Source organism: Canis lupus, chromosome 23 (assembly GCF_003254725.2).
Source record: "Canis lupus dingo isolate Sandy chromosome 23, ASM325472v2, whole genome shotgun sequence".
Lineage (NCBI taxonomy): Eukaryota > Metazoa > Chordata > Mammalia > Carnivora > Canidae > Canis > Canis lupus.
This window is the reverse complement of record NC_064265.1, coordinates 6,903,612-6,929,937: the sequence shown is the minus strand read 5'-3', so window position 1 is coordinate 6,929,937 and position 26,326 is coordinate 6,903,612. Positions and strand designations below refer to the sequence as shown.

Here is a 26,326-nt window from a genome sequence, read left to right as displayed (position 1 = left end):
GCCCTTCCAGGGGCTTCCCTGCCATTCCGCCTGCGGGGAGAGGTTCAGTCCTCGCAAGCATCTCGAACGCGGCCGTGAGCGTCACGACGCCCGGGGCCTCGCTGGCCCCTGCCCACCCAGGGCCCGTGTCCCCAGGACGGAGGCCGAGCACAGCGAGGGCCAGCTAGCCCACGGGTCACCGTCCGAGGCGCCGGCGGAGCGGGCACGGTATTGCTGGGCAGCGGCTGGTGTCTTTGGTTTCTCTGTTGGAGCGAACAGGAGGGAAGAGGGGGAGCCGTCAGCCGACCCTGTGCTGTTTCCCCACCGTGGCGCCGGGTCCAGCCTACGAAAGCAGAAGTCGCCCAAGACCAAGCGTGTGGCAGGACCCGTCGTGGCCGCCGACACGAAGCACTGGTTTCCCGAAGGCGGCCGGAGCCAGCCCCATGGAGCGCTCGCACGCGTGATGGGAGACACCGAGACGCCTCTTCGGAGCACGGTGACAAACACGCCCTCCCACCGGCGGCGACGTGCACGTGACAGTCTTCGAGCTCTTGCAACTACGTGGAAACTTGGAATAGGTCTGCGCTGCACACAGCTGGGGCGCCAGGGTCCCCCGCCCCCGCCCCCTCGGCCGGCCCGGGAGCCGCGCCACCGCCGGCAGGGGCCCCGCCGCTCCCGCGCCTCCTCCCGCGCCTCCTCCCGCGCCTCTCGCCGCGCCCTGCGCCCGGGAAGCGGCCCCCGAGGCGGCGGCGGCGGCGGCGGCGGCGATCCCGGCCATGTGGGACCCGCGGGCAGCTAGGTGCGTAGCGGAGCGCGAGACGCGGGGGGCGCCTCCGGCCTGCCGGGCCCGCGCGGGGTGGGCGACCCCCGAGGCGGCTGGCGCGCGAGCATCCCCGCCCCTCCCCCCGCGAGCCCCGCGGTCCCCCGGGGCCCACCCGGGGCCCACCCGGGGCCCACCCGGGCCTGTGGCGCGGGGGCGCGCGGGGGCGGCTCCGGCCTGCCCGGACCGGGGACGAGGGCGAGCGCTGCGACAGGACTGCGGCGGCGCGCGGCCTGCCCGGTCCGCACCCCCGCGGCGCCGGAGCTGCGGTTCCGGGGCCCACCCCGCACCTCCCGCGGGGGACCCCGGGGCCGCTGGCAGGTGGCACCGGGCGCCCGGGCGGACGCGCCCCCGGGGCACGCAGTCGGGCGGGCAGGTCCGGGCGCGGGGCGGGATCCGCGGGAACTTGGACAGCGCTGGCCGCCGCCGGGCGGCAGGAGGGTCGCGGTCCCAGCCCCGCGCAGGCCTGGTCCCCAGCGCGCGCGGTCGTGAGCCGGGCTTGCCCGAAAGGGGCTGTCCAGTCCGCGATCGTCCGCTTGACGAGCGTAGGGGAGGGTGGCAGCGAGGCCCCGCGGCGAGAAGTGCAGGGGTCCGGCTGCGAGCGTTCGCAGGGGTGGGCTGGGGCGGGCGCGCCGTGCGGCGCTCTGCGCTCGGCTCTCCGCGCCCTGGGGGTCCCGCAGCCCCGCTGCAACAGCGCCTCTCCTTGGGGCGCAGCGCGGGCCAGCTTTGCTCCCGGCTCGGCTCCTGGCGTTTCCGGGAGCCTGTGAGCTTTCTGCTTCCCAGGGACAATTTCTGGGGACACGTGCAATATGAAAAATAAAGAGAAAATTTTTGCAAAGGGGGAGAGTAGGGTGATGGATCCTGAGGTCTCTGATCCGCAGCCCAGGTGCTGCTGGCCCAATCAATCCTGAGGCGGGAGAAAGAGCTGGGGGCGAAGGGCCTTGCATGCCCACTGACAGGGTCCCCCTGCCCCTCCCCGTTGCCAGTGGGTGTTGAGCCTCCCCGGTGCCAGGTATCTTTTCGAGGCAAAGCGTTTACCCGGATGGCTGGGGCTTTTGTTGAGCATCTTGTTTTATGCCTTAATGAAAGCACAACCTTTTAAGAGAGTCAGAAGTTTGTTTTGACTGGTTGGCAGAGTCTGGTCTGTTTTGTAGAATTGCAGGATGGGTGTTTGAATTCTAAGGAACCTTGGCTGTTTTTGCACCCTCCACAAAGGCTGGAGGTGGAATAGGTGTGTGTGGCATTCACCCCCAGGGTAGGATCCCGCTGCCCCAGGATGTGGGTTTCCTCCTCCTCCTCCTCCTCCTCTTCCTCTTCTTCTCCTCCTCCTCCTCCTTCTTTTCTTCTCCTTCTCCTCCCCAGACCCACAATAGATACCTACACCTACCCACATACATAAGTATAAAATTGCAACAAAGGCTGTACAGTACATTTAGTCTCTCTACAGGAGGGAGCACAATGGTATTTTCTATTCTGTTCTGTTTTCTGTTGCTTAAAAAAGCTAGTCATAACCCATGACTTGATTTTGTGATTGACTAATCAGTTGTAGGTTGCATCTGCAAGCTCTCTTTGGGACATATCAGGAGAGACGGAGGAGAACATGAGAATTTCACTGAGGAATCAACTTTGGAAGGAGGGATTTGGTGTAGGAGGGATGAAGTTGGCTGAAATTGGAACCAGAGTAAGGAAGTTCATGCTTGGATAGTGAGAGTGCCATAGGACATAGCTGTGTGGTTCCCACCAGTAGCATCTACAGAGGCAGACAAGGGACGCTTCTAGTTAATCTAGGTCCATCTGTCTGTCCACACTGAGCTGGCCGCCTGCCATGAAGGCCAGTGGGGTCCTGTAGACCTTGTGGAGAGATAGGGACATAATGGCTCCTTGGCATTAGGCCTTTATTGGGGTGGTGGAGGAAGAAGGAAGGAGGGTGCTGCAGAGCTACCACAGACTCTGGATTCATGAGTTTGAAAGTCGATTCTTAAAGTCTCTGCTCAGAATTCCACAGCTGCAGCATTAGGAGCAAGGCTGGGAACATTTCTAGAGGGAGAAACCGAGTCCCATTGCCCATTAGTCTTTTTAATTAAGGGTTGCTCTGGGACTGGACACCCACTGTCTTGATGTTCCAGCCTCTGACTCTGAGGGACCAAATAGAGACTTTGCTCTTATGGTTCTCAGATGTCTCTTTGCTGATTAGTTCTCTTTTCCTCCGTTGCTTCCAAAGACCCATTTCTATGGCATATACCGTCTTATCATTTTATTTTTGCTTCTTGAGATAATGATTCTTTTTTTCCAGCCTTCTTTTTTCCTTGGGTTTCCCCTGCCTGTGCTAGGCTCAGAAAATGATTTCTGGCAGCAAATTGTGACAATTACAAGGTTCCCCCTCATTTAAGTTTTACTTATTTTTAAACGATTTTATTTTTAAAAAAGATTTTATTTATTTATTCATGCTAGACACACACAGAGAGAGGCAGAGACAAAGGCAGAGGGAGAAGCTCCCTGTAGGGAGCCCGATGTGGGACTCAATCCCAGGACCCCAGGATCATCAAAGGCAGATGCTCAACCACTGAGCTGCCCAAGTGTATTTATTTATTTATTTATTTATTTATTTATTTATTTATTTATTTATTTATCTATTTATTTATGAGAGAGAGAGAGAGAGAATGGGGGGAGGAGCAGAGGGAGAGAGAATCTCAAGCTGACTCCCTGCCTAGTGTAAGCCTGTCACAGGGCTCAACTCACAACTCTGAGATCAGGACCTGAGCCAAAATCAAGAGCCCGACCTTAACTAACTGAGCCAACCAGGTGTCCCAAGGTTCCCTCTCATTTGTTTCCTATCTCTCAGGATCACTGCTCCTCCCCTCCCCTTTTTGGGTCTATAACTGCTGACTTTTTTTTTTTTTTTCTTACTTTAGATTCACTTAAGGTGTGGCCCCATCTTTCATCTTAAAGCCTTAGCTGTCACTGGGTAAATGGCACAAAAAGTACCACCTTCCTTTTATCTTCTCTAGATACCAAAGATAGTAAAAATCATTTTATGCATATACAATTTCCTCAAAACATCTGGTGAACATCTACAATATCCTAGTCACTATTTTAAGGGCTAGCTTATATTTTGGGATTTATCATATGCCAACCATACAGCTTCATTAATTGTCAATTAAGATTTGAAATTGTGTTGAAGGTAGAGGCCATGTCTTAGATATGTTTGAATCCTTTCTATTTTTTAAAAAAGATTTTATTTATTTATTCATGAGAAACACAGAGACATAGGCAGAGGGAGAAGCAGGCTGCCTGCTGGGAGTCTGATGCAGGACTCCATTCCAGGACCCCGGGATCACGCCCTGAGCCAAAGGCAGACACTCAACCACTGAGCCACCCAGGTTCCTCTCTGTGAATCCTTTTCTATTTATAGAACGGGTAACAGCATTTTGTACATATTAGTGTTAAGAGTTAATTGAATGGTGGAAAACAAAAATAAATGAAAATCTTTTCTCCAAAGTGAGGTCTACAAAGTCAGATCAGTTATATATATATTTTTAAAATTTTCTGTTTCATAAATATATAATGCCTTCACTCATTTCTCCCATCTTCCTTCCTCATCTCTGGCAATCAGCCATCTGTTCTCTGTATCTATGAGTTTTTTTTTTTTTTTTTTTTTTTTTAAGATTCCATACGAAAAGAGATCATACAGTACTGCAGATCTTTTTAGTAGCCAGAGTGGAACCTGTAAGTCCCATGTTTGAGGAAGGTAAATTGGTCCTGTGGATGTTAAGAACTGAAATGGAGGTTGGGGTGTGGGCCTCGGGCCATTGTGGAGAGCGGAGAGCGTGGTGTTGTTTCATTTGACATTAAGAAATAAGCTCTCCTTTGCCTTTCTAGTTGGGGAAGTGGAGCCGTCACTGGCTTGCCTCTGGTTTTCCACTTGATCTCACGGCTGGCTCTGGGCTCATGACTTTGGTGACAAGCTTCCTCGGAGTGCAGCCTAAAGTTCTTAAGGCCATCAATTCGTTGTTATGGGAAATCTTTACGAGAAAGAGGAATTTGGGGAAATAGACACTTTCTTTAGCAAAGATGACACTTGAAGTTACAGCAGAGATCGATGGTGGGGACAGTGGCAGTGATGCGGAGAGCATTCGGGTTTAAACTTAAAAAGTATTGAACCAGGTAAACAAACATCTTGGAACCTTAAAATGTCACCATGCCCAAACCAAGAGCAGTGTTCTCCTTTGATTGGTGTGGTTGTCCATTCTTCCTAACCAGACATTTTTCTTGGTCTTAACATTCATAAGTAAGCATTGCTTTGCTTCCTTGTTTCTGTTGGATATCTGGAAAGGTGAACCTTACCTGTGCTACCCTGGACTCAGTTTACCTGAACTGACTCTATTTTTTGCCTGGTCAGTATCAGTGCCCACCTGCTGCACTCATCATGATGAGCCTGGTAAGCTGATGGAACTCTCTGTCTGTCAGAGCCAGGATGGGTCTGAGTTTGGCTCTCTCTGAGTTTGAAGATCCAACAACACTTAGATTGACATGTTTTTATTTTTAAGCACTGGGTCCTCCTATCAGTGGGGTAGCATTTGGAAAGGGAATGAGACTGCTAAGCCTGGAAAATGCTGATGATATTTTTGGGGAAAGCCAGGCCAGGACTACACAACACAGAAAATATAGAGAATTACAGTGCCCAGTACCCTGGGTGATTTGATTCCCAGTGACAAGAATACTTGGCTCACAGCCTTGAACTGGAATGAGCTTTTCACATCCAGCTGTGGCCTCCAGGGACTCTCTCCTCTGGTCACCTCTGGACCAGCTCGTCCTCTGCCCGTTGAGGTCCACTCTTCCTGTAGGCTCAAAAATTGGCAACTTTGAGGGCTCACTCGAGTCTAAACTTATTGGCTGGGTACTAAGGGTCCTTAGAGTCTGGCCCTCAGACTTTCCCTCTGATAGGCCCATCCTTCTCCCCTCCATCTTGCTCTTCTCTTTGCTTCATTTTCTAAGTGAATTCTCTTCATATACTGAAGGCCCTGCATTGACCTATGGAAGATGTAAACATATGAGCTGTAGGTGCTTCTCGTGGCAGTAGAGCAGAATTAATACCAGGCAGATCTGTGAGAAGGCAGCAGTGGAGACATAGACCAACATGGTTGGCAACTCCTGAATCCTCTCCAGGAGGAAGAAGGAGAGGTTATTGTGAACCCTGCTTAGGGAGATGAAGAGAACTACCAGCAGGCAGATTGAGGGATATGGGAGGGAAGGAGGGACAGTCCAGATAAAAGAAGCAGCTTCTTATTAAGAATAATAGTGAGCAAATGGGCTTAGACTATTAATCTAAATATAATAATAGTAATAATAATAACAGTTGACTTTGAACGGGGCTCTATGTTGGGTGTGTTTCAGATATTCTCTTACGTAATTCTCACAGAAGTAGTATGAGCAATCCCCATTTTACAGATGTCCCTGCACCAGAATGTAAGTTTCTGGGCAGCCGTGTTTTGGTGGGTTGTGCTTATCCATATATCCCAGGCATCCATTCGAGTTGCCTGGTGCATAATAGTCATTTAATGAATGCGTGTTGACTGACTGAGGAAATAGGGAGTCCAGTTATCTAGGCGATGCTGTCTCTGTTTTTCAGGAGGGGAACTGAGGCCTAGGCTAACATGGTACCAGGCCCAGAAGAGGTAAAGTGATGACTTGATTCCATATTTTTTGGCCTTTCTCATATGAGGAGGATACTTGTATCCTTATATTCTCCTTCGGGAACTAGCTCCAGCACTGCAGAGGCGCGTGAGAGGGAAGGAGCCAGAAGAATTTAGGGTCATGTGGCTACAACATGGCAGGCAGATAGTGTTGGAGAATATTGGAAAGCTAAGTTAAAGGGTGTGTGTGTGTGTGTGTGTGTGTGTGTGTGTGTGTGTAGGACTTAGAATGAGAATCTGAGCTATTTACACTTTATTCTAAATGGGGTTAGGAGCCATGGAAAGTGTGTGTGTAACTCTGTGTTTTATCTGGAAGGCTGAGACTGTGGATGAATACATTGTTCAGACTGGCTAAAATTCATACTTTTTTCAAGGCCAACTTCAAGTTCCCTGTGTTTCAGGAATCTGTCAGCTGGTGTTTGAGCTGAGGCTAGAACTTGGATCCTCCCAGCACGGCTAAGGACCCTCCCTTCGCGGGGTGTGTCTTTCAGCCGTCCTTGTCTGGAGGAGACTGTTTTGTTTTATGGGGTGCTCCTGGGTGCCTCCAGACCCTCCCCATGCTGCAGTGGATGGTGTTTTAGCCCTCTGCTGGGTTTGTCTTGCCTTCCAGATGAGAGGGGAAGAAGACTGCTGTGTTTTGAAGATGGGAGGTGGAATAGAGGCCGTTAATCAGCATTTAAATGATTACAGAGAGCCTTGGGGGTGATCTGGAGGAGGAGATGACAGGGTTGCTATAACCAAACTGGAAGTTCTCCTTTGAATGAGAAAGCACCTTTTTTCAAGAGCTGTCAGAGAAAGGCCTTGTGTCCTCCTTGGGGGCTGCCCTGACTTCACAACCATTTATAACTCCCAGGTGCTCCAAGGGAGAATGGGAAAGCTAACTGAGGGGAATATGGTAGTTGTTGGGCAGTCTGGATTTAGCAGACACTGAGTCAGGATTTGTAAGCAACCTGTGCTGGCTGATGCTTACCTTCCTCATCTGTCTTGGGGCAGAGTATGGAATGCTCACTTTTCAGTTTCCTTCAGGTTTGCTTTTGCAGAGACCTAACTTTTTTTAAAGTAATCTCTACACCCAACATGGGGCTTGATCTTACAACCCCGAGATCAAGAGTCACCTGCTCTACCAACTGAGCCAGCCAGGTGTCCCTGGATTTGGTTTTAATTTTGAAGGCCCCCAATCACCCTCACCCTTTCTATATTCATCTTCTCTGAAGAGTTGTGAATGCAGATTTTGGTATCAGACTTCGGTTTGTACCTTGCTCGGAGAATTCTCCTCACATTGATGAAACTTGTTTCCTGACCTATACTATTAGGGGTAATAATTGTACCTCCCTCACTAGCATTGTTTGGGATGTTCCATAAGAAAATGCCCGAGAAGGGCTTAGCACAGGGCTCAGCACACAGTAAGTGCTCAGTAAATTTCAACTGTTATTACACATCTGCCTTGGACTATTCTCATTCAAATCACAAAATGGAAGGATGCCACTCTGTGCATGCAGTGAGGAGAAATCAGGCCTATCACCAGCTCCCAGCTGGGAGGGAAGTCAAGTGATCGGGACTCCACTTCAGAACTAGGAGTTATAATTGATCCGTCTTTGCCTTTTAGCGGTATTTCCTGAATACCTTCTAGTGACCTGGTGTGGTTTTACAAATTTGGAATGTCTACTCTCAAAGCTCACACTATGTGTGCACCATCCAAGCCTGCAATGTACCGTAAGGCTCCTGGCTCATCTTTTTTCAAGAATGGCAGTCTTTGGTCTGAGTTTACATTCTTTCTTTTTTTTGGCTTTTTTTTTTTTTTTGGAGTTAAAATATTCCTCCAAATATTCCTTTGGAGTGAAATTATGGAGGCAGTAGATGGTATACTTTAAAACATGTTTTTTTTTCAAAAAATTTTAAAGTAAACTCTGTGCCCAACATGGGGTTTGAAATCACGACTCTGAGATAAAGAGTCACATGCTACACTGACTGAGCCAACCAGGTGCCCCCTGATGGTTTGCTTTTGGAAAAATGTCCTTATTTGGCAAAATAGAGAGTTGGCAACTCTATTTAGATTCCCTTCAATTCCTTCCTTCCTTCCTTCCTTCCTTCCTTCCTTCCTTCCTTCCTTCCTTCCTTCCTTCCTTCCTTCCTTTCTTTCTTTCTTTCTTTCTTTCTTTCTTTCTTTCTTTCATTTTTTTAGAGAGAAAGCATGTTCTTTTGAGTGAAGGAGGGAGAGGCAGAGGTGAAGGGAGAGACAATTTAAAGCAGAGTCTGGGGGATCCCTGGGTGGCGCAGCGGTTTGGCGCCTGCCTTTGGCCCAGGGCGCGATCCTGGAGACCCGGGATCGAATCCCACATCAGGCTCCCGGTGCATGGAGCCTGCTTCTCCCTCTGCCTATGTCTCTGCCTCTCTCTCTTTCTCTCTCTGTGACTATCATAAATAAATAAAAAAAAAATTAAAAAAAAAAATAAAGCAGAGTCTGTGCTGAGCACACAGCTTGGCAAGGGCTCTATCTCATGACCCTGAGATCTGACCTGAGTCGAAATCAAGAGTCGGTGGCTTAACCAACTGAGCCACCCAGGCCCCCAAGTTCTCTTCAGTTTCTTTTCTCTGTGTGTAAATGTTTCTGTTAGTTCCAAAAGTCTAGGAACCACTGATCTACAGGGTTATTCTTTGCGTTTAGCATTTCTGAATCTCCAGGAATAGAATTTCACATGGAATATATGGCCTTGTATGCTGTCTGTTGAATTTTCAACTGGTGCTTATAAATTTGTTTACCCCAAGTAGCTAAGAGCTTTGGCAGTTTTATTTTGGTTAGACTTATCTGGTTGTTTCTGGTTTGTCCTTTTTATGGTTGGCTTTTTTTTTTTTTTAATGTGGTTGGCTTTTATTAAATTTGTGTCCTTCTTTAAGGGAACAGTTGACATTCTTGGATTTTCAGGAAATGGTCATAAATCTAAAACCATGAGTGAAATTGTCTATTTCGAATTAAACTCTAGAACATTTCTTCCTTTCCTATAACTCCAATTTACTCACCTGTCTCTGATAAGTAAAGAAATAACCAAAAAGTCATTTATTCATTTAACAATGCTGAGCTCCTGGTGCAGACGTAATAAGACTCAGTAGGACTTAGTTTCTGCCTTAAGAGTTTAGTCTACTGGGAAGAACAGAAAAATCTAGCACGGGGCGTGAAGCATAAAGGCTATGTGTGTGTGGGGGGGATACATGCCAAGAGAATGAGTGGATTGTAACTCAGGATGTTAAACTATATAGAAGCTGCATACAGGGCCTGAAACCTTTGGGAACTTTCATGAAAATGATGCCTGAGAGGAGGTGGGATGGGTGATCCTGGAGATTTTAAACCCCCCTTGGCATGTAATCTGATGGATTGGGGACAGTTTTACCAATGGCAGTGAGGAGGCTGAGCTACTGGTGGGTGAGGCTGGGGGCAAAGGGAGGACCATGAGGCGGAAACTGCAGTAACCCCGGCTGATGGGGTAGATGTCTCTACGGGATGTGTGCAAACCAGACTTAGCTGTTCTGGGACCTATGTGCCTCTTAGGGATGATGAAGCTGAGGGAGAGGTAAGAAACAGTGGGCTTATCTTCAGCCTGTTGTTCCCTGGTATGGCACTCTGGGTGTTCGTGTCTGGATGCACACATTGAGTTTTGGCTCGAATCTCTGGTGTGCATCTGGGAATGGCACAAAGGATTCCTTTGGGAATACCACTTAGAATGAATGTTGGGGGAAGTATTCTGAGGCTTTCTGAGGCCCTGTAGGAAGGAATGTGACTGCAGATGTCTGGGGTTGGGTGAGGACAGGACCCCCGATACAGATCCTTGTCTAATGTGAAGCTATAAAGAGAGATGTAATGGGCAAGCCTCTCTCATGTCCTCCCTCTTTAGTGAATGAAAATAAGAGCAACTTAACTTGCTTAGGTAAAAAGGAGGAATATTCTAGAAGACTGCCGATGTTTTTAGTAACTAGGGAAGGAGTAGAGAAGCAGCTGGGCTTAGAGGCAGGGGAATGTGGAGGGAGCCCCTCTTTCTGCTCTCTCTGGGTATAAGTATTATATTTTCTCAGTCCAGAGTGGCTTCTTCTCAGGGTGGAGGGCTAAGGCTATATCCCTCTGGAGCTTCCTACCCCAGCTGCCACTACTGGAGGAGCTCTTCCCAAAGTTCTGATTCAAGGGTTCCAAGGGAAGGGTTCTGTTGGGGAACTCTGGCCTGCAGGTCTGGCACAGAGAACATATGGGAGGCCCTGGGGCCTGCTTGTGTGTGCCTCAGACGTCCGCTCAGAAGGCCTCTGTGGTGAGCCGAGCAGCCATCCCAGAGTGTGTGCACCCTGGTGACTGTCCTGCTACAAGGGTTTATTAGGTCTTTTTTTTTTTTTTTTTTTTTTTTTTGGTTTATTAGGTCTTGTAAGCAGGACATGGGCCCTCCTTTTCAAAGGAGCAATCACAGTAGAGAAAGTTTGGGGCATTTTCAGATGTTGCAGTGCTGACCTCCCCCCCCCCCCCCCCCCCCCCCGCCCCATTCCTTCATCCAAGGCAGGCCTTGAAGCTCAGATTTTCTCAGCTGTAGTTGCTTAACTGACTGGTAATTTCAGGGAACCCCTGTGGAAACAGGCAAATACTAGGGCTGTGTTTTTTACTAAATATTTTCTTTTTGCTGGGTAAACAAAGCAAAGGTTCTGTAAATGTTGCAGCGATTACACTCAAATAACTCACAGAGGTCATCACTGCCGGTACCATTAACCTGAACCTTCGCAGACCAGGGGCAAGACCTGGGTTCTCGTCCTGGCTCTCCTGCCCATCCACAGTGGTGTGGGCCAGGGCACTGGGTGGAGGCTGGGAGGTAAGCCTGGGTTTCAGCTCTGGTGATCAGTATAGTATGATTGTGGTCAGGCTCCCAAATCTTTGAGCCTTGGCTTCCTTACTCCAGAAATTTTAGTCCAACCGTCTCACTTTAAGTCCTTTCTATGCACATGACTCTTTGAGTGTGTTCAGAAAGGTGTCATAATCTTTTCCTAGGGCTGCAATAACAAGTTATCACAAACTGGGTGACTTCATCAATGGAAGCTCATTCTATCATAGTTTGGGAATGTTCTCCCCATTCCCAGATCTACTCCCCAAAGATCACCACTCTTGTTTGCTTCTTAAGGCCTTCCAGAAATTCTTCCAGTGGGTCAGGTGTACACATATACACACAGATATATCCTTAAGCTCTCCAAGAGCTCTACAAATTGTTCGCTAGCTTGCTTTATTCACCTTCATTGCACATCTTGACATGGCTTCCTCTTATTTAGATCAGCTTCATGGTTTTAACAACTGTTTTGAGTTCTGCACTCAGCTGCTGCACCTTTCTTTGTATAAAGGTCTCCACTTACTGGATTTTTGGATTTGTATCATGCTTTCGCTTTCATAAAGGACAAGGCAGTTAATATCCTCATGTACTTGAAAGAAATATGTTTGTAGAGTACATTCCGAATTAGCTAACTAGATGTGGGGAAGTATGTGCATTTATTTCCATAGACAGATGCCCCACCACTTTACCCAGACATCAGCTGTTTGTGAGTGACTCTCCACCCTATCATCTTGCTGACGCAGGGTATTTTGGGGACTTTTTGATGTACAGAAGTTTTAAGTTTTTTATGAATGTATGTCTATGGTTTCTGCTTTTGCTATCATTAGGGTGGCCTTCCTTCTTGAATGTGAAGGTTACATTCCATATTTTTCATGGCATTAAAATTTTTTTGAACAGATCTAATTCAAGAATCAAAAAAATACAAAAAAGTTACCATGGAAAGGAGAGAGTAAGTCTCTCTCCTCTGCCCACAACCCCATCCCCCCAAAAAGGTGAATACTTTTATTTCTGGTGGATCCTTCCAGAACTTCTTTATGCACATGTAGGCAAATGCGAATATCAATTCTATTCAGCTCTTCCCTCGTTTTTTGTTTTTTTTTAACTTGTAGGAAAGGTAATGTGATATATACACTATTCTGCATTTGCTTTTTTCAAAGTATTTTGGAGATTATCCCAGATCAGTACATAGAAAGCATCTTCATTGTTTATTTTTCTTTCCTTTTTAAACACTTCTGTAAGACTTTTTTTTTTTGTGGGGGGCTACACTGTAATTTCTTAAACCAGCCTCCTGTTAATGGACTGATCCGAGGCTTTTATAACTACAATTTGATGAGTGAATAATCTTGTACATTTTCCATTTCCGGTGTGTGCAGTCTGTACGATTGGTTTCCAGAAATGGAATTGCCAGGTCAAAGGCTATATGTATGTGTCACTTGGCTCAGTATTCCCAAATTTCCTCCTGGAGCAGTTGCAGATGATCTAAAATTTGTATGTATATTTTCTCTTACTGCTTTTATGATTTCTTTTTTTCAATCATTTTTTTAAAACGAGATACTTGCATGTAATAAAAGGCACAGATTTTAAGTGTACTGTTCAATGAGCTTTACTATAGAGCATTTCCATTCCCTGCAAAAGTGCAACCATTCCCCTTTCCCATCAATAGCCCTCCCTCCTTAGGCAACCACTGTTCTCATTTCTTAGATTTGCCAGGTCTAGAACGTCACTGAAGTGAAATCACACAATATACATTCTTTTGAGTCTGGCTTCTTTTGTTCATCATGGTATTGTTGAGGTTCTTTATGTTGCTGTGCATTTTATTACACAATTTGTATTGGTTTTCTATTTCTCTCATAACAATCACAGACTTGGTGGCCACATAAATGAATTGTGTCACTGTCAGTAGTTCAGAAGTCTGGGTTAACTTGGCAGGTTCCATAAGACTGAAGTCAAGGTATTGGCTAACTGGGCTTTTACTGGGAGGGTCTGCAAAGAAGCACCTTCTAGGCTTATTCATATTGCTGGTAGGATCCAGTTCCTTGCAGCTGTAGCATTGGAGGTCCTGTGCCCTTACTGACTATCACCCAGAGGTCTCTCTCAGGTTCCAGGGACACCTACCTTCTTCTTGATGTTGCCTCCTCTCCATCATCAAGGAAGTCTGTGATGCGTCTGGGTTTTCTCTAGTTCCACATCTTGTTGCATCTCTCCTGTCTTCTTCTAGCATCTTCTTGACTCTGGTCAGAGAAAGTTTCATGCTTTGGGTGTTCATATGATTAGACTGGGCTCACCCAGGTAATCCAGGATGATATCCTTGTCTAAAGGTGTATAATCTTAAATTACATCTACAGAGTCACAAGTTCTAGGCTTTGGGGTGTGGGCATCTTTGGTAGGGGCGTGTGTGTCTACTGTTCAGCCTACCACATGGTACAAGTTAGAAATTTAATTTCTTTTCCAGATATCCAGCCAGTTATACCAAAGTGATTCATTCTTTTACCATCTATTAAAAAATGATCTTTTCTTAAAATTTTTATTTTTTGAAGATTTTATTTATTTATTAGAGAGAGAGCAAGAGAGAGCGAGAGCGAGCGAGCAAGTGAGCACAAGCAGATGGAGCAGCAGAGGGAGAGCAGACTCACTGCTGAGCAGAGCCTGACCTTGGGCTTGATCCCAGGATCCTGACCTGAGCGGAAGGCAGATGCTTAACTAACTGAGCTACCCAGTTGCCCCTTAAAAAGCCATCCTTATCCCACGTGAAGTTTTTTCATAGTCTATATTTGTTTCTGTATATTGTTTTGTTCCACTGGTCTGCCTACTCTCACATTAGTATCATCCTTTAAAAATTAGATAAGTTTCATAAAATCATTTAAAAATGGTAGAGAAGATTTTCTCTCAATACTTCTGTTTTTTCCTCTGTAGAATAGATTTCTATTTGCTACATCCCTGATAGTCACAGGTGATCCACTCTCAGTCTTTGGTGTGTTTCCAACATTGTGTACTTCAGAGAGCACATACTTTGCCCCATTTGGTTCAGGGTCATCAGAAGTGCTATCTTCAGGGACCAGGCTGTGTATGGGTAGAGGAGAATTCAACATTATACGTATTTATGTTTGAAACTGGAGCTTCTATTTCTGTAATGCATGGTAAAATTTGACTTAAAGCTTTGGAGTCGACTTTTCCTGCCCTTTCCTCCCCTGAAGTCCATCTGCTGCCTAAATCTATCTTCCATTGGCCCATTTCTCCCCATCTTGCCTGGGACTAGCACAATGCAGTTAGTTTTTAATTTATCCCCAGCTCAAAACCCTCTAGCTCTGTCCAGGGTAGCAGTCACTGGTCACATTAGATATATACATTAAAGTTAGTGAAAATTTAATAAAATAAAATTTTCATTTCTTCAGTTGTAGCAGCCATATTTCCAGTGTGTAATAGCTAGTGGTTAGTGTATTGGATGGTACAGAACAGAACATTCCCAGCATCATCGAAAGTTGTAATGGACAGTGCTGCTTTTCCAATTGCATTTAAGATGAGTTCTAGGACCCTCAGGTGGCCTTCATGATTGCAGGTCATTCTCTTGGTGGCCATTACCTCTTCCCAGCCTTACTTCTGTCCCCTACCCCTGGCAGTTCTTGAACTGTGAAGTTCAGAGCCTTTGCATATACCATTCTCCTTGCGCTACCCTTCAATACCCCAACTATTCATTTTTTGGATCTTGGCTTTAAATATCACTTTCAAGAGAGATCTGCCTCGCCCTCCATATTCTAATGTTATATTCTCTAATGTTATATGCCAAAAAGAGGCATAGATTTAAAAACAATCAAGAGACTCTGCATATCAGGGAGGTAGATATTTGTGGTGTTTACTTTTTTGCTAGGAGTATGGATGGCTTTTAGGATAAAATTTCACAGGGGCAGTTTGGAGCTGGACAAATCAGCTGCTTTTCAAATCACCATCTTGACTTTGGTGTACATGTAGTTGGGGATAAATGAGGCTATAAATTGAGGTGGAATAATTTAAAATTGATTGATAACGGGGATTGGCTGGATTGGGACAACCCTGGGTTTATGGCAGGTCACTGAGCTGGGCTTTGATGGGTTGGGGCAGGCTGGTGAGACAGCTGAGAGGGGCCAACACAATGGTCTGCTCTTTCTTGTTCTGTTTAAATACCCAGGTGTAGGGGCTTGGATCCAGTAATTCATACTTTTCCACAGGCCTTTTATAAAAATGTGAGTGAGTTTCTTAAGAAAATCTCTACTTTGCTTCTGCATTTATGTCTCTGCACCCAGGAAAAAAGAAAGAAAGACAAAGAAAACAAATTGGGCTCCCCAGAATGAGTTCTGACTTTGGATTTATTTTATTTTATTTTATTTTATTTTATTTTATTTTATTTTATTTTATTTTATTTTATTTTATGTAGGCTCCATGCCCAGCATGGAACCCAACATGGGTCTTGAACTCACAACCCTGAGATTAAGACCTGAGCTGAAACCAAGAGTCAGATACTTAACTGACTGAGCCACCCAAGTGCCTCTTGACTTTGGATTTTTATCCCAGACTGTCTGTGGCTGCCTTTTCTCCTATGGAGAGTAGGAAGGAGTCAGTTTTAAGAACTGTTCTCCCTGGCCTCGTTTGGAGTTGTCTCTATCCCCAGCATTTCAGAGTTCATCTTAGATCATTTACTGCTTTTGGGGTCTTTTGAAACGATTTTAATAAGTAAGGGAAAAATACCCCCACAAAAAACAAGAAAAATGAATTTTCTATCAAGATTTTGGGTGGCACTCAAATAGTGTATGAAGATGAAGCCTCCTTCTGCCCATATTAGTGGCCCCAAGCCCACCTCTGTTTGCAGTTTTTGCTCTGCTCCTATAATTCAGTTATAGAATTTCCTGTGTAATATGCAGCAGGTAATAAAAGCCACAGCAACCTGGATCTGCTTTGCTTCAGATTTGCCTGTTTGACAATCTACTGAGTGCATTTGTATTTTTCTTGTTTCTAACTTCCTTGGGTGTAACTGAGCAGCCCACGACACCTCCCCACAACTGGACCTTGAATTCTGATAAGGATACAGTGAAAGTGAATGAAAGCCGCACCACGGCAATGAAGCTATGTCTACTCTTAGCTTTCATACCACCACTGAAACTGGAAGTGAGCGCTGGGTGCCAGCCAAATCATCACATGTCTTGGGGATTGACTGGGTGCTGACCTTTGACCCTCTGTCTTGGTTTTTCAGAGTATAAAGTCATACCACTTGGGTTTGGATTCCAGTGCCACCTTCCATGTAATTGTGACAAATAGCCCCAGTTTCCCTGTCACATGGGGACAATCATGACTGCTTCATGAGCTTTCTTGTAAGAATGAAATGGCATGATTGATGGAGAGCACATAGGAGCTGCTCAGAACATATCGAGCATTGTCATTACCACTTGTATTCAACAATTTCATCCTATAAACAGACTGCCTAGTTGTTAAAAAAGAAAAAAGATCCAACAGCTGAGCCCTCTGTGTTCTAAGGAAGAGATGTAAAACATTCCTCCCTGTAATGAGAATGTGATTGCCAATAAATCCTATTAAGAAGCAAAAAGCCTTCTGTGTGGTTGGCAATCCCCCTATTTCCTGTGATGTGATTTTTACCAAGAAAAAGCAGAAACAAGCAAAGGAATACCTCTGATGTTTGCTTACCTAACATTAAGAGCTCATTCTTTGTGTCTAGAGGAGTATAAAAAATACCCCAAATTCTGACATGAATAGTTTTATTGTATGTATAAATACAGTAGAAATGTTTTGTGTTTGAATTCTTCAGTAAGCCCTTAAAGAGTCTCATTTTAATAACATTTATGTCCTGATTATTAATGGTGTACATTGTAGAACAGTTGAAAATTCAGAAAAACACTAGAAGGAAAATTAAAACCCTGCCTAATCCCAATGGTGTGGCTGTTAGTTAGCATTTTGGCATATTTTTAATATGTCGTGTGTGTTTAAAATTCAATTTAGGGGGTGCCTGGGTGGTTCAGTTGCTTAAGCGTCAGCCTTCTGCTCAGATCATGATCCTGGGGTCCTGGGATCGAGCCCCCATCGGGCTTTCTCCTCAGGTAGTCTGCTTCTCCCTCTCCCTCTGCCCTCCCTCCTCTTCTGCTTGTGCTGGCTCTTTCTCTGTCTCACTCTCTCAAGTAAATAAATAAAATCTTAAAAAAAATTCAGTTTGGAATTATACACCTATTTGTGTAGGCTGCATTTTTCATTTACTAACTTAGCCAATCATTACGTATTCTTTTACAACTTGATTTTTGAATTAACTGTGTGGTCTTGTGGCATATGGATATTCTGTAACTGATTCAAATCCATTATGGGTTATAGGACATTTAGGGTTATTTCCACTTTTTCACTGTGGTAAATATCTATGAGACTAAATCTATCCATGATGTAGTATATTTCCCCTGTAAACAGCATATGACAGCCCCCAACATCTGAGGTCATTTTTAAAAGTATTTTCCAGTGACACCTTGCTGTAATTCTTCATTTCTTTGGTCATCAGTGAGTGGGATCCTGTTTATTCATTTTCCATATATTTAGAAATTATTTGTATTCCTATGTGAATTGTGTGTTTAGGGCCTTACACATTCTGGACAAATTCTTGGCCTTTTCTTGCACTGGAAAGGTATTTCTAAAAGAGACATGGGGGTGCTAAGCTGGCTCAGTTGGTAGAGTATGCAACTCTTGATCATAGAGTCATGAGTTTGAGCTCTATGTTGGGCATACAGATTACTTAATAAAAAAATTAAAAGAGGCATATTAATCTGTCGGTGGTTAATGGTGACTTCTTTTTCCTAGTTGTCTAATCATGGCCATTTTAAAAAACTGGATAGATAGCTGACAATACTTGGAAGAGAAACATATTTACATCTGTAGTCAATCAATTCTTGAACATTTCTTCATGTTCAACTCCATCATCTCTATATAAATTTGAGCCATGGAATTGAGAGATTATTTAATGGAAAGTATGGGTGAAATTTTGTACTCTGACCTGTTTAAAAACCGTGAGCCTCAATTCAGATTCACAGCTCTGGCTGTGGAACGCAGTGCCATTCCAAAACCCTATCCTCGTAAGCTCATATGGGTTTAAAATAGGCCATCACTTGTATCTGTTTAGATTTGCTGCTCGCCCTGTTCCAGAACCCCACACCAAGATTTGAAACGATAATAATAATAATAATCATTATCTAAGATCAATAATGTTAGACCCCTCCAATGGATTATGTGACCCCCCCCCCCCCCAACTCCCAGCTGTGTGGCATATGCAAACACGGGAATTGTCCTTGTTCATAATCCAGACTCCCCTTCCCACCTTGCCTTTCCTGGGAGGAGGAGATGTGAAGGGGCATCTCTTCTGAGTCCCACCTTTTCTCTGCCTCCTTGGTGGCTCCTTCTCGAGGTTTCCCAAGACCTCTCCTTTCCACTACCTTTGCTCAGCAAACACTCCTGGACTCCGTAGGCAGATGGGTCTCTGGGCACCTGTCTCTGACTCCTCAGGCCACACCACAGAGAATCCGTAACAGGCAACCTTCTGGAGCTGGCCTTCCAATCGGTTACACCACAAATATTTAAGTGCCCACCATATGCTAGTCTGTAGGGCTACAAAAATGAATAAGACAGAAGTTATGACCTGAAAGGAGTAATCTGAGTGACAAATATTTTTTGAGGCTTATTTCATAGTGTTTAAGGAAGGGAGGAGGGCAGGAGAGGCAGTGGTTGTGGCTCGGTGTCCTAGGCCCTTGTACACGGAGGCCTTCAGCACTGCTTTTCCCCCTCCCAAGAGAATGCAAGGACTGTCCACTGAGTTTTTCTTGTACCAAAAGGCGATCTAACGCAGGGGTCAAGAGCAGAAACAGACGTGAGGTCAGAACCGGGGAATGCCATTAGCAGCTCCTTGGGCAAAGTGATTTGAACCTCAGTGAGCCCATTTCCTCATCTGAACAGTGAGGACAGTGCCTCCTTCTGGGCCATAACAGGGGGTAAATAAGAAAGGAACAACAGTGCCAGTTTGGAGAATAGCTGCCCCTTCTGGGGGTGGACGCTACCCGAGGGGTGTAAGCTGCCTCGTGGGTGGCAGCAGCCTGCTCCCTCGGTGCCTGAAGAAATGGCATTCCTCTGGTCGCTGCCACCTAGGTCAGAAAAGAACTGGGGGAGAAATGGTCTCATCAGATGCCCTGTCCTGGTCCCCTGGTGGCAAGGGGCGTTGTCAGGATGTGCTCTCCGCAGGTGGGTGGGGCCAGAGTGAACAAACTGCCTCTCTGACTCCCAGTGATGCAGACGTGAAGGGCTAGAGCCGGGGCCCCACACAGGGCTTGGCAGAGAGCCTTAACTCCGTCCTCCGTCTCCCCACAGGATGGATCCCACAGCTTACGCTGAGCTGCTCAAAGAATCTGGCAACCAGGTTCTAAAGAATGGGAACTTCTCTCTGGCCATCAGAAAGTATGATGAAGCCATCCAGATTCTTCTGCAGTTATACCACTGGGGGTAAGTGCTGGGATTTACTCCCCACCTTCGGTGTTTGTTTTTGTTTTTTTAAGTAAATGGAAACTCACCCTGTCACTTCTGTTTTCTTCTCATTTCGTATCACACCGCCCAGTTTCTGTTTTCTTTCTTCCCACTTCCTATGCATGAGCTCAGAAATGGCACAGAGAAGACTAAATCATAGAGAAACAGAAAGTGAAACACAGGGAGACTGTTGGTAAATGCTGGAGAACTTCCCCTTTGTCTGGTGGTGGGTATCAAAGTTCCTGGGAGGATCCAAGTCCCCGAGCTCTCAGCTGTCATTTGTTTCATTTTCCTGATTATCTGTGCCACCTGTCCCCTGGCTATGGTGGTGTGTACCCCAGGGGGGCTCAGGCTCACCTCTCCCCCGCCCCTTCAGCTTCAAGTCAACCTGTGCCCAAACATTTTAGGACCATAACACACTTCACGACTACAGAGGACCCCTGAAAGCTTTTGTTTATGTAAGTTGTAGCCATCAATGTAGCCTGGATTTGAACTTAGAACTGAGATAAATTTAAAATATGTATTCATCCACCTACTTAAAATGCCAATAATGAGCTCATTCTGTGTTAACCTGGGTAACACATTTTAATGTGTTAAGATAAGTGTGAAATATAAGCGTAGTATGATAGATGTGTGATAATGTGGAAGATAAGCGTATTTTCCAAACCCAAAAATTTTGTGAGAGTGGCACATTTTTCATTTTTGCAGAGCTCTCTAACATCTGTCTCAATAGAAGACATCTGACTTCTCATATTTGCTTCTGCATGCGATCCAGTACGATATTATACATTGTGTAGCCTCCGGAAGATTCCCTGAACACGTATGAGAGAATGTGTGAAAAAGGCACATAATGTCTTATTTCCTCTTTACCACTGTAGCTCATTACCACAATTTAGTGGCTTAAAACAATACATATCTATTACCTTACAGTTCTAGAGGTGGAAGTCCGAAATGAGTCTCATGAAGCCAAAACTGAGGCATAGCAGAGCTGGGCTTTTGCAGAGGAGAATCTATTTCCTTGCCTTGTTCAGCTTTGGGTGGCTGTCTGCACACCTTGGCCTGTGGCCCCTTACTTCATCGTAAAAGTGCATCCTTCCAGTGTGCTGTTGCATTGTATCTGTCTCCTGTTCTGTAGCCTTATCTTCTCCCTGTCTGCCTCTCATAAGGATCCTTGTGATTGAATCCTACCCTGGGATAATCACCCCTGAAGATTTAGAAATTAATCACATCTGCAAAGTTCCTTTTGCCAAGAAAAGGTAATATTCTTTAGGGACCACTATTCAGCCTGCTACTGTTGTGAAAATACTTGACCTTGTGGGCTGCCTGAAATGGTCCTAGGGCCCCTCGAGGTTCCCACACCATACTTTGGGAACAGCTCCAGTTAGAGGAGGCATTTGTGGGGTGTATGCAGCCTACACTTGTACTGGGAAATGCCACTGGGTGACATTCCTGAATCATAGCTCCCCCTTCCTACCTTCCTTCACCTTGGTGCTTACCCTCTAGCTGGATGTGAGTTGAGTGTCATTGATTTGGGCCTGTAAGTCTGCCCCTCCTGGCTCAGATCATAGCTGTGTCAGAGCTGGGTCAAGAGCACGAAGAATCTGACTTTCTTAAAGAGGAGATGTTGTGTAGTGGTTATGGCTGTAGACTGACCCCACACTGTGGGGTCCCTAATGGGACTTTGACTCACATGTTCTTTCATGACCTTCCTGACACTGCTCCCCTTGCCTGTCTACCTGCTGCCTACCTTCCTGTCACTGCCAACTGACAAAGGGATTTATTTTAGGTGTATGTGATTTACTGAGCAAGTGCTCCCAGTAGAAGGGGATGGAGGGAAGCAGGATGGGGCAGGGGAAGGCTCCAAGCAGGGATGGTGGGTGTGTCAACTGGAGGTGGCTTCAGCCTGATTGCCTGGGGAGCTCTGGAACAGTAGCTGTACTGCAAAGCTGGTACCACTTTGGGGCAAGGGAGATGACCTTTTGATTTCCATGTCAGCCAGCCATTGACTGTAGGCTGCCTGGCGCCTGAAAGTTGTCCTAAGCAGGGGGACTGTATTAGTCAGTTTGGGCTGCCATAACAAAATTACCACCAACTGGGCAGAGTAAACAACAGGAACTTATTTCTCACACTTCTAGAGGCTGGTGAGTCTGAGATCAAAGTGCCAGCCAATTCAGTTTCTGGTGAAAGCTCTCTTCTTGGCTTGCAGATGGCTGCCTTCTCACTGTGACCTCACATGGTGGGGAGATAGCGACAGAGAGGAAGCTCTCTGGTGCCTCTTCATCTGATCATGAGGGCCCCACCTCAGCCAAACCTAATTACCTCCCCAAAGGTCCCCTCTCCAAATACCATCACACTGGTGGGTAGGGCTTCAACGTATGGATGGAGGGGCACAATTTAGTCTGCTGCAGGGGCCTAACTTCCTGGGGAGAAGTCAGCTCCCGTCTGGCTGAGGGCAAATCTTGAGAACAGGGCACTGGGAGCCCCTAGTGACAGCCAGTGCTCACTGCAGCTGGGGAGGGCTGCACTGGCTAGGGTGTCTGGGCTGGGCACCTGCAGTCATAACTTCCTTGGCCATTACCCCCCACTGACTGCCGTACTACCTCTTCTGTGCCTGGGGGGCCTCATCCCTTCACTAGAGGGAACGATGGGCAGTGACAGAAGCTGGAGACATAAAGCATTGAGTATGGGCAGTTGTAGAGGTGATTTTTACTTTGCTTTTTATTTACACTTATTTGCATTGCCTAACTTTTCTATAGTGATTTGTAGTACTTTTGCAATGAAAATATTCAATAAAAAGAAGTATTAGCCTTGCGTTTTTTTTTTTTTTTTTTTGCTCATGTGTCTTGAATTCAGTGGCACCTGGGCTTTGACATATTGTGGTACACTTTGCATTTATCTTCAAATTTTGATGTGGTTTTGGCACCAACTTTGTAGTATTATCCCTAGACCCAGACAAGAGGGACTTGCCTTGATATGCTTTAGAGGGCCCTTCTGTGGCTTCCCTCTAGCTGTGCCCACCCCACAGGAATCTGTGGGGCCAAAGACTTTACCCACCCAGAGTTTTTCCTCCCCTTTGGTCCACACTATTGAAACAGGAGAGCTAGGTTCTTGGCTCACAGAGTTGAAGAATGAATTTCTTCAACGAAGGAGAATGGGTAAAGCAACAGAAGTTTATTAAGCAAGAATACAGAAAAATCTCTCAGGGGGTACCTGACAGGGTTGCCAACGTGGGCCTCCACTGACAGTCTTTTATTTAGAACTGACCAGGCAGCTTTTGACCTTATCATTTTTGTGATGTCTTGGTTTGAGTAAGGACTGGTGATAACATCTTTAATGCCTTCTTTTTGGGGGGTCTGGTTATGCTTTGTTGGTCACATATGACTGTCATAAAAAAGACACATAGGGCAGAGTGGTCTGGTTTGTTCCGTTATCTCTGGTTTCCTTACACCTCAGAATTTTGGGGATTTCTGTGAGCCTGATCCCATAGCTTCCTATCTATATCTCCCTACCTAGCCTCACCTGTCCCTTATTCATCTGAGTACCAGGACCCTGGGATTCCTGCCCATGGACTCTGCTCCTAGGGCCTTCACAGACCTCCTACCTGCAGCCTGTTCTTCTGAGGTCTGACCAAGGGCAGGGTGTGGATAGCACTTGGAATCATGCCTCCTGCAGTGCTAGATGAAGGCTGCGGTAGAGGGAGTGGGCAGGGGTATAGTCCTGTAGTTCTGAATTTGAACCGGTTATTATAAGGTGGGAAGATAGAATGTATTTTATTGAACACTTTGCAAACTTGATTTATGAACTTCCAATACTTAGGCTAGTTCTGTCCAAAGGACTTTCTATGATGATGAAGATATTCTATAATATAGACTTTTGCTATTGAATACTTGAAATGTGGCTAGTACAGCAGAAGAACTGAATTTTAAATTTTATTTAAATTAAATTAAATACGAATAGCTACACATGGCCAGTGGCTACCATATTGGACAGTGCTGATTAACCCCATGGTATGTGGGCTCCATTTGCATTCTGGTCTGGGGTCCTGCCTCTATACTAGAACAGTGCTCATCCTGCACCTCTTGCTGTAGGTCCGTGGGCATGGTGTGGTCACATATTCTGAAGGGCCCTTCCTGTGATAAGCTCTGCATCCATTTAGCATGGACAGGCATGTGGAAGGACTCACCCCACACTGCACCAGGCAGTGTCTAGACTCTGCTGAGGCTCAGTGGGATCTCCCATCCTCTCCATCCTTAGGACTAGTCACCATTTTCACAGCATCTTTGCCAATATGGTCTCTAAACATGAAAAGATCTGTGGAGATCAGTAAGAGGTCAAACCAAGGTATTGAAAACATTTGTCACAAAAAAGGAGCAGACTATTTGGGAGTGAGGAGGGACAGGCTTGTACTTTGCAAATGCCCCAGGCTGGGGGGCTGGAGGGCCAGATGTGATTGGTGTAATTGGAACATTAACTGGAAATGGTGGCAGCCAGCCCCAGAATTGGGCCTTCAAGGGTGGTTTTCTGTATTTGCAGAAAGATAGCTCTACTGACTACCAGTCTGTTCTTTTCAACAGGATTCCTCCCAGAGAGCTGGCTGTGCTGCAGTGCAACAAATCCAATGCATTTTACAGCCTCGGGAAATGGAATGAGGCATTTGTGGCAGCCAAGGAATGTCTCCAGTGGGATCCAACCTATGTGAAGGTATGGTGATAGCTGGGGGCCCTGCTGATCTTTGTCTTACCTGCCTCCTTCCCTCCCTTCTTTTTAAAATGGAAAAGTGAGGGGAGCTTTGTTCAACTCTTTGCACTTCAGACAGGTTCCCACAGGGCATGCGCGAGCCTACCTGGAGAAGACTAACAATGATGGTGGCCAGGTGTGGAAATGCCCTTGGAGGGGTAGATCCTTGTGTTCTGATATAGTTACACCATGAACTTGGAATCTCAAGTGTTCTTTGATGTTTGCAAATTTCATTTTAACAGAGTTTTGTTTCACTTGGCAGCTGGGTGGACACATGACAAGAGTTCTGCAGAAAGCACTTCTTATATGGAAATCAGCTCCGTTGGGATCAGGGAGGTTCTAGAGGCCAGTCAGCCCCTCTAAGGTGTTGCAAAGGTCAATAAATAACTATGTGATTGTTTTACCCAGCTAACATGCTGTCAGTGCCCCCTCTGCAAGGCATCTTCCTGTTCATTGTGCCTTGAGGCAAACCAAAGGACAGGAAGACACCACTCCAGCTCTTGAGTATTCCACTATTAAGTTGGGGAGAGAATAAAAAGCAGAATCAGAGATCAGAAAGGAGTTGCCGCTCAGGAGCCACTTGAGGCACATATAGCCTAGATCCTGTTAGTGATATAGACCATTTATAGTGAGGCTCTGAGGTGGGGGAAGCACAACCCTTTCTTCCCATCTCCTTGTGCTCTCTGCTATGGACTGGTTTCAGCAGTTGGGAGGAGCTCCTTTTCTCTCCTGAAGCCTTCCTTTTCTCTGATTGTAAAGGGAGATACTACCCAGGTCCTAGAGTGGCTTCAAGAATTAAGAGACCTTGGTTCAAGTTGTTGGCATTCGGTAAATAGGAGCTTGCATTGTTTCCTCAGAGGTCTGCATTTTGTGTACGACTGCTAGAAGTTGAACAGTGGGAAGTGATGAGGAGCATTCACCCACAGATTCTACATCCTCGAGGGAGGGATTTGTCTATTTTAACTTAAGCCTCTTCTATTGGGGGATGGATACTTTGGGAATTATTGAATAGTTTTTTTTACGATTTTTTAGAAATTTATTTATTCATGAGAGACACAGAGAGAGAGGCAGAGACATAGGCAGAGGGAGAAGCACTTCCCTGCAGGAGCCTGATGTGAGACTCCATCCCAGGACTCCTGGATCATGACCTGAGCCAATGGCAGACCTGAGCCAATGGCAGACGTTCAACCATTGGGCCACCCAGGTGTCCCTATTGAGTAGTTTTAAAAATGGGAAAGCATTCCTGAGGAAATCTCCCAGAGGCATTTTGGGATTTTCCCCATCCTCCAACTGGGAAGGGGAGGAAGAGTTGGGGTGTGTGCACATCCCTCAGGCTGCGGGCCACCTTTCTTGAGGAGGGGACCAGACCTGTAGCCAGGGACTGGAATCCACCCCAGTTCTTACTGTTCTTACTCACGGGTGCCTCTCTCTTTCCCCATTTGACCCCGCTGACCGTCCTCCTGCAAATGTCCTCTGTAGGGGAGGAAGAATGCTTTATGTCTACTTTGTTTTGGTTCAGTGGCCGGGGCCCTACAAATTCCACTGACAGGAGACAATTTCACGAGAGAAAAACATACACATTTTATTTTTACACGACACAAGGGCCTTCCTAAGGAAAGACCCCAAGAGAAGCAGGTAGGTCTGAGAGCTCATAGACATTTTTTGTAATTTTTTTATTGGAGTTCGATTTGCCAACATGTACTATAACACCCAGTGCTCATCCC

At 46.0% G+C, this 26,326-nt stretch overlaps 1 protein-coding gene and 1 long non-coding RNA gene across 3 annotated transcripts in view; one reads left to right on the top strand and one right to left on the bottom strand.

Moving 5' to 3' along the window:
• The first annotated feature begins 603 nt into the window (after nucleotides 1-603).
• The window catches only part of TRANK1 (tetratricopeptide repeat and ankyrin repeat containing 1), a 100,134-nt gene continuing 74,411 nt past the window's right edge, over nucleotides 604-26,326 (top strand). Inside the window, exons 1-3 of the mRNA XM_035704954.2 lie at nucleotides 604-778; nucleotides 19,713-19,844; nucleotides 24,440-24,566. Of these exons, the coding sequence (XP_035560847.2) occupies nucleotides 756-778; nucleotides 19,713-19,844; nucleotides 24,440-24,566 (282 nt within the window). The 5' untranslated portion in view covers nucleotides 604-755. The remainder of the gene's footprint in view (nucleotides 779-19,712; nucleotides 19,845-24,439; nucleotides 24,567-26,326) is intronic.
• On the bottom strand, nucleotides 12,971-20,037 carry LOC112668781 (uncharacterized). 2 transcript variants are annotated; one of them, XR_003141868.2, is made up of 3 exons: nucleotides 19,913-20,037; nucleotides 18,673-18,959; nucleotides 12,971-13,570 (listed from the first exon to the last, which is right to left on the bottom strand). It is a non-coding gene; the product is annotated as an uncharacterized LOC112668781 (long non-coding RNA). The 2 variants fall into 2 exon arrangements; XR_004808553.1 differs by having other exon boundaries at nucleotides 18,726-18,959.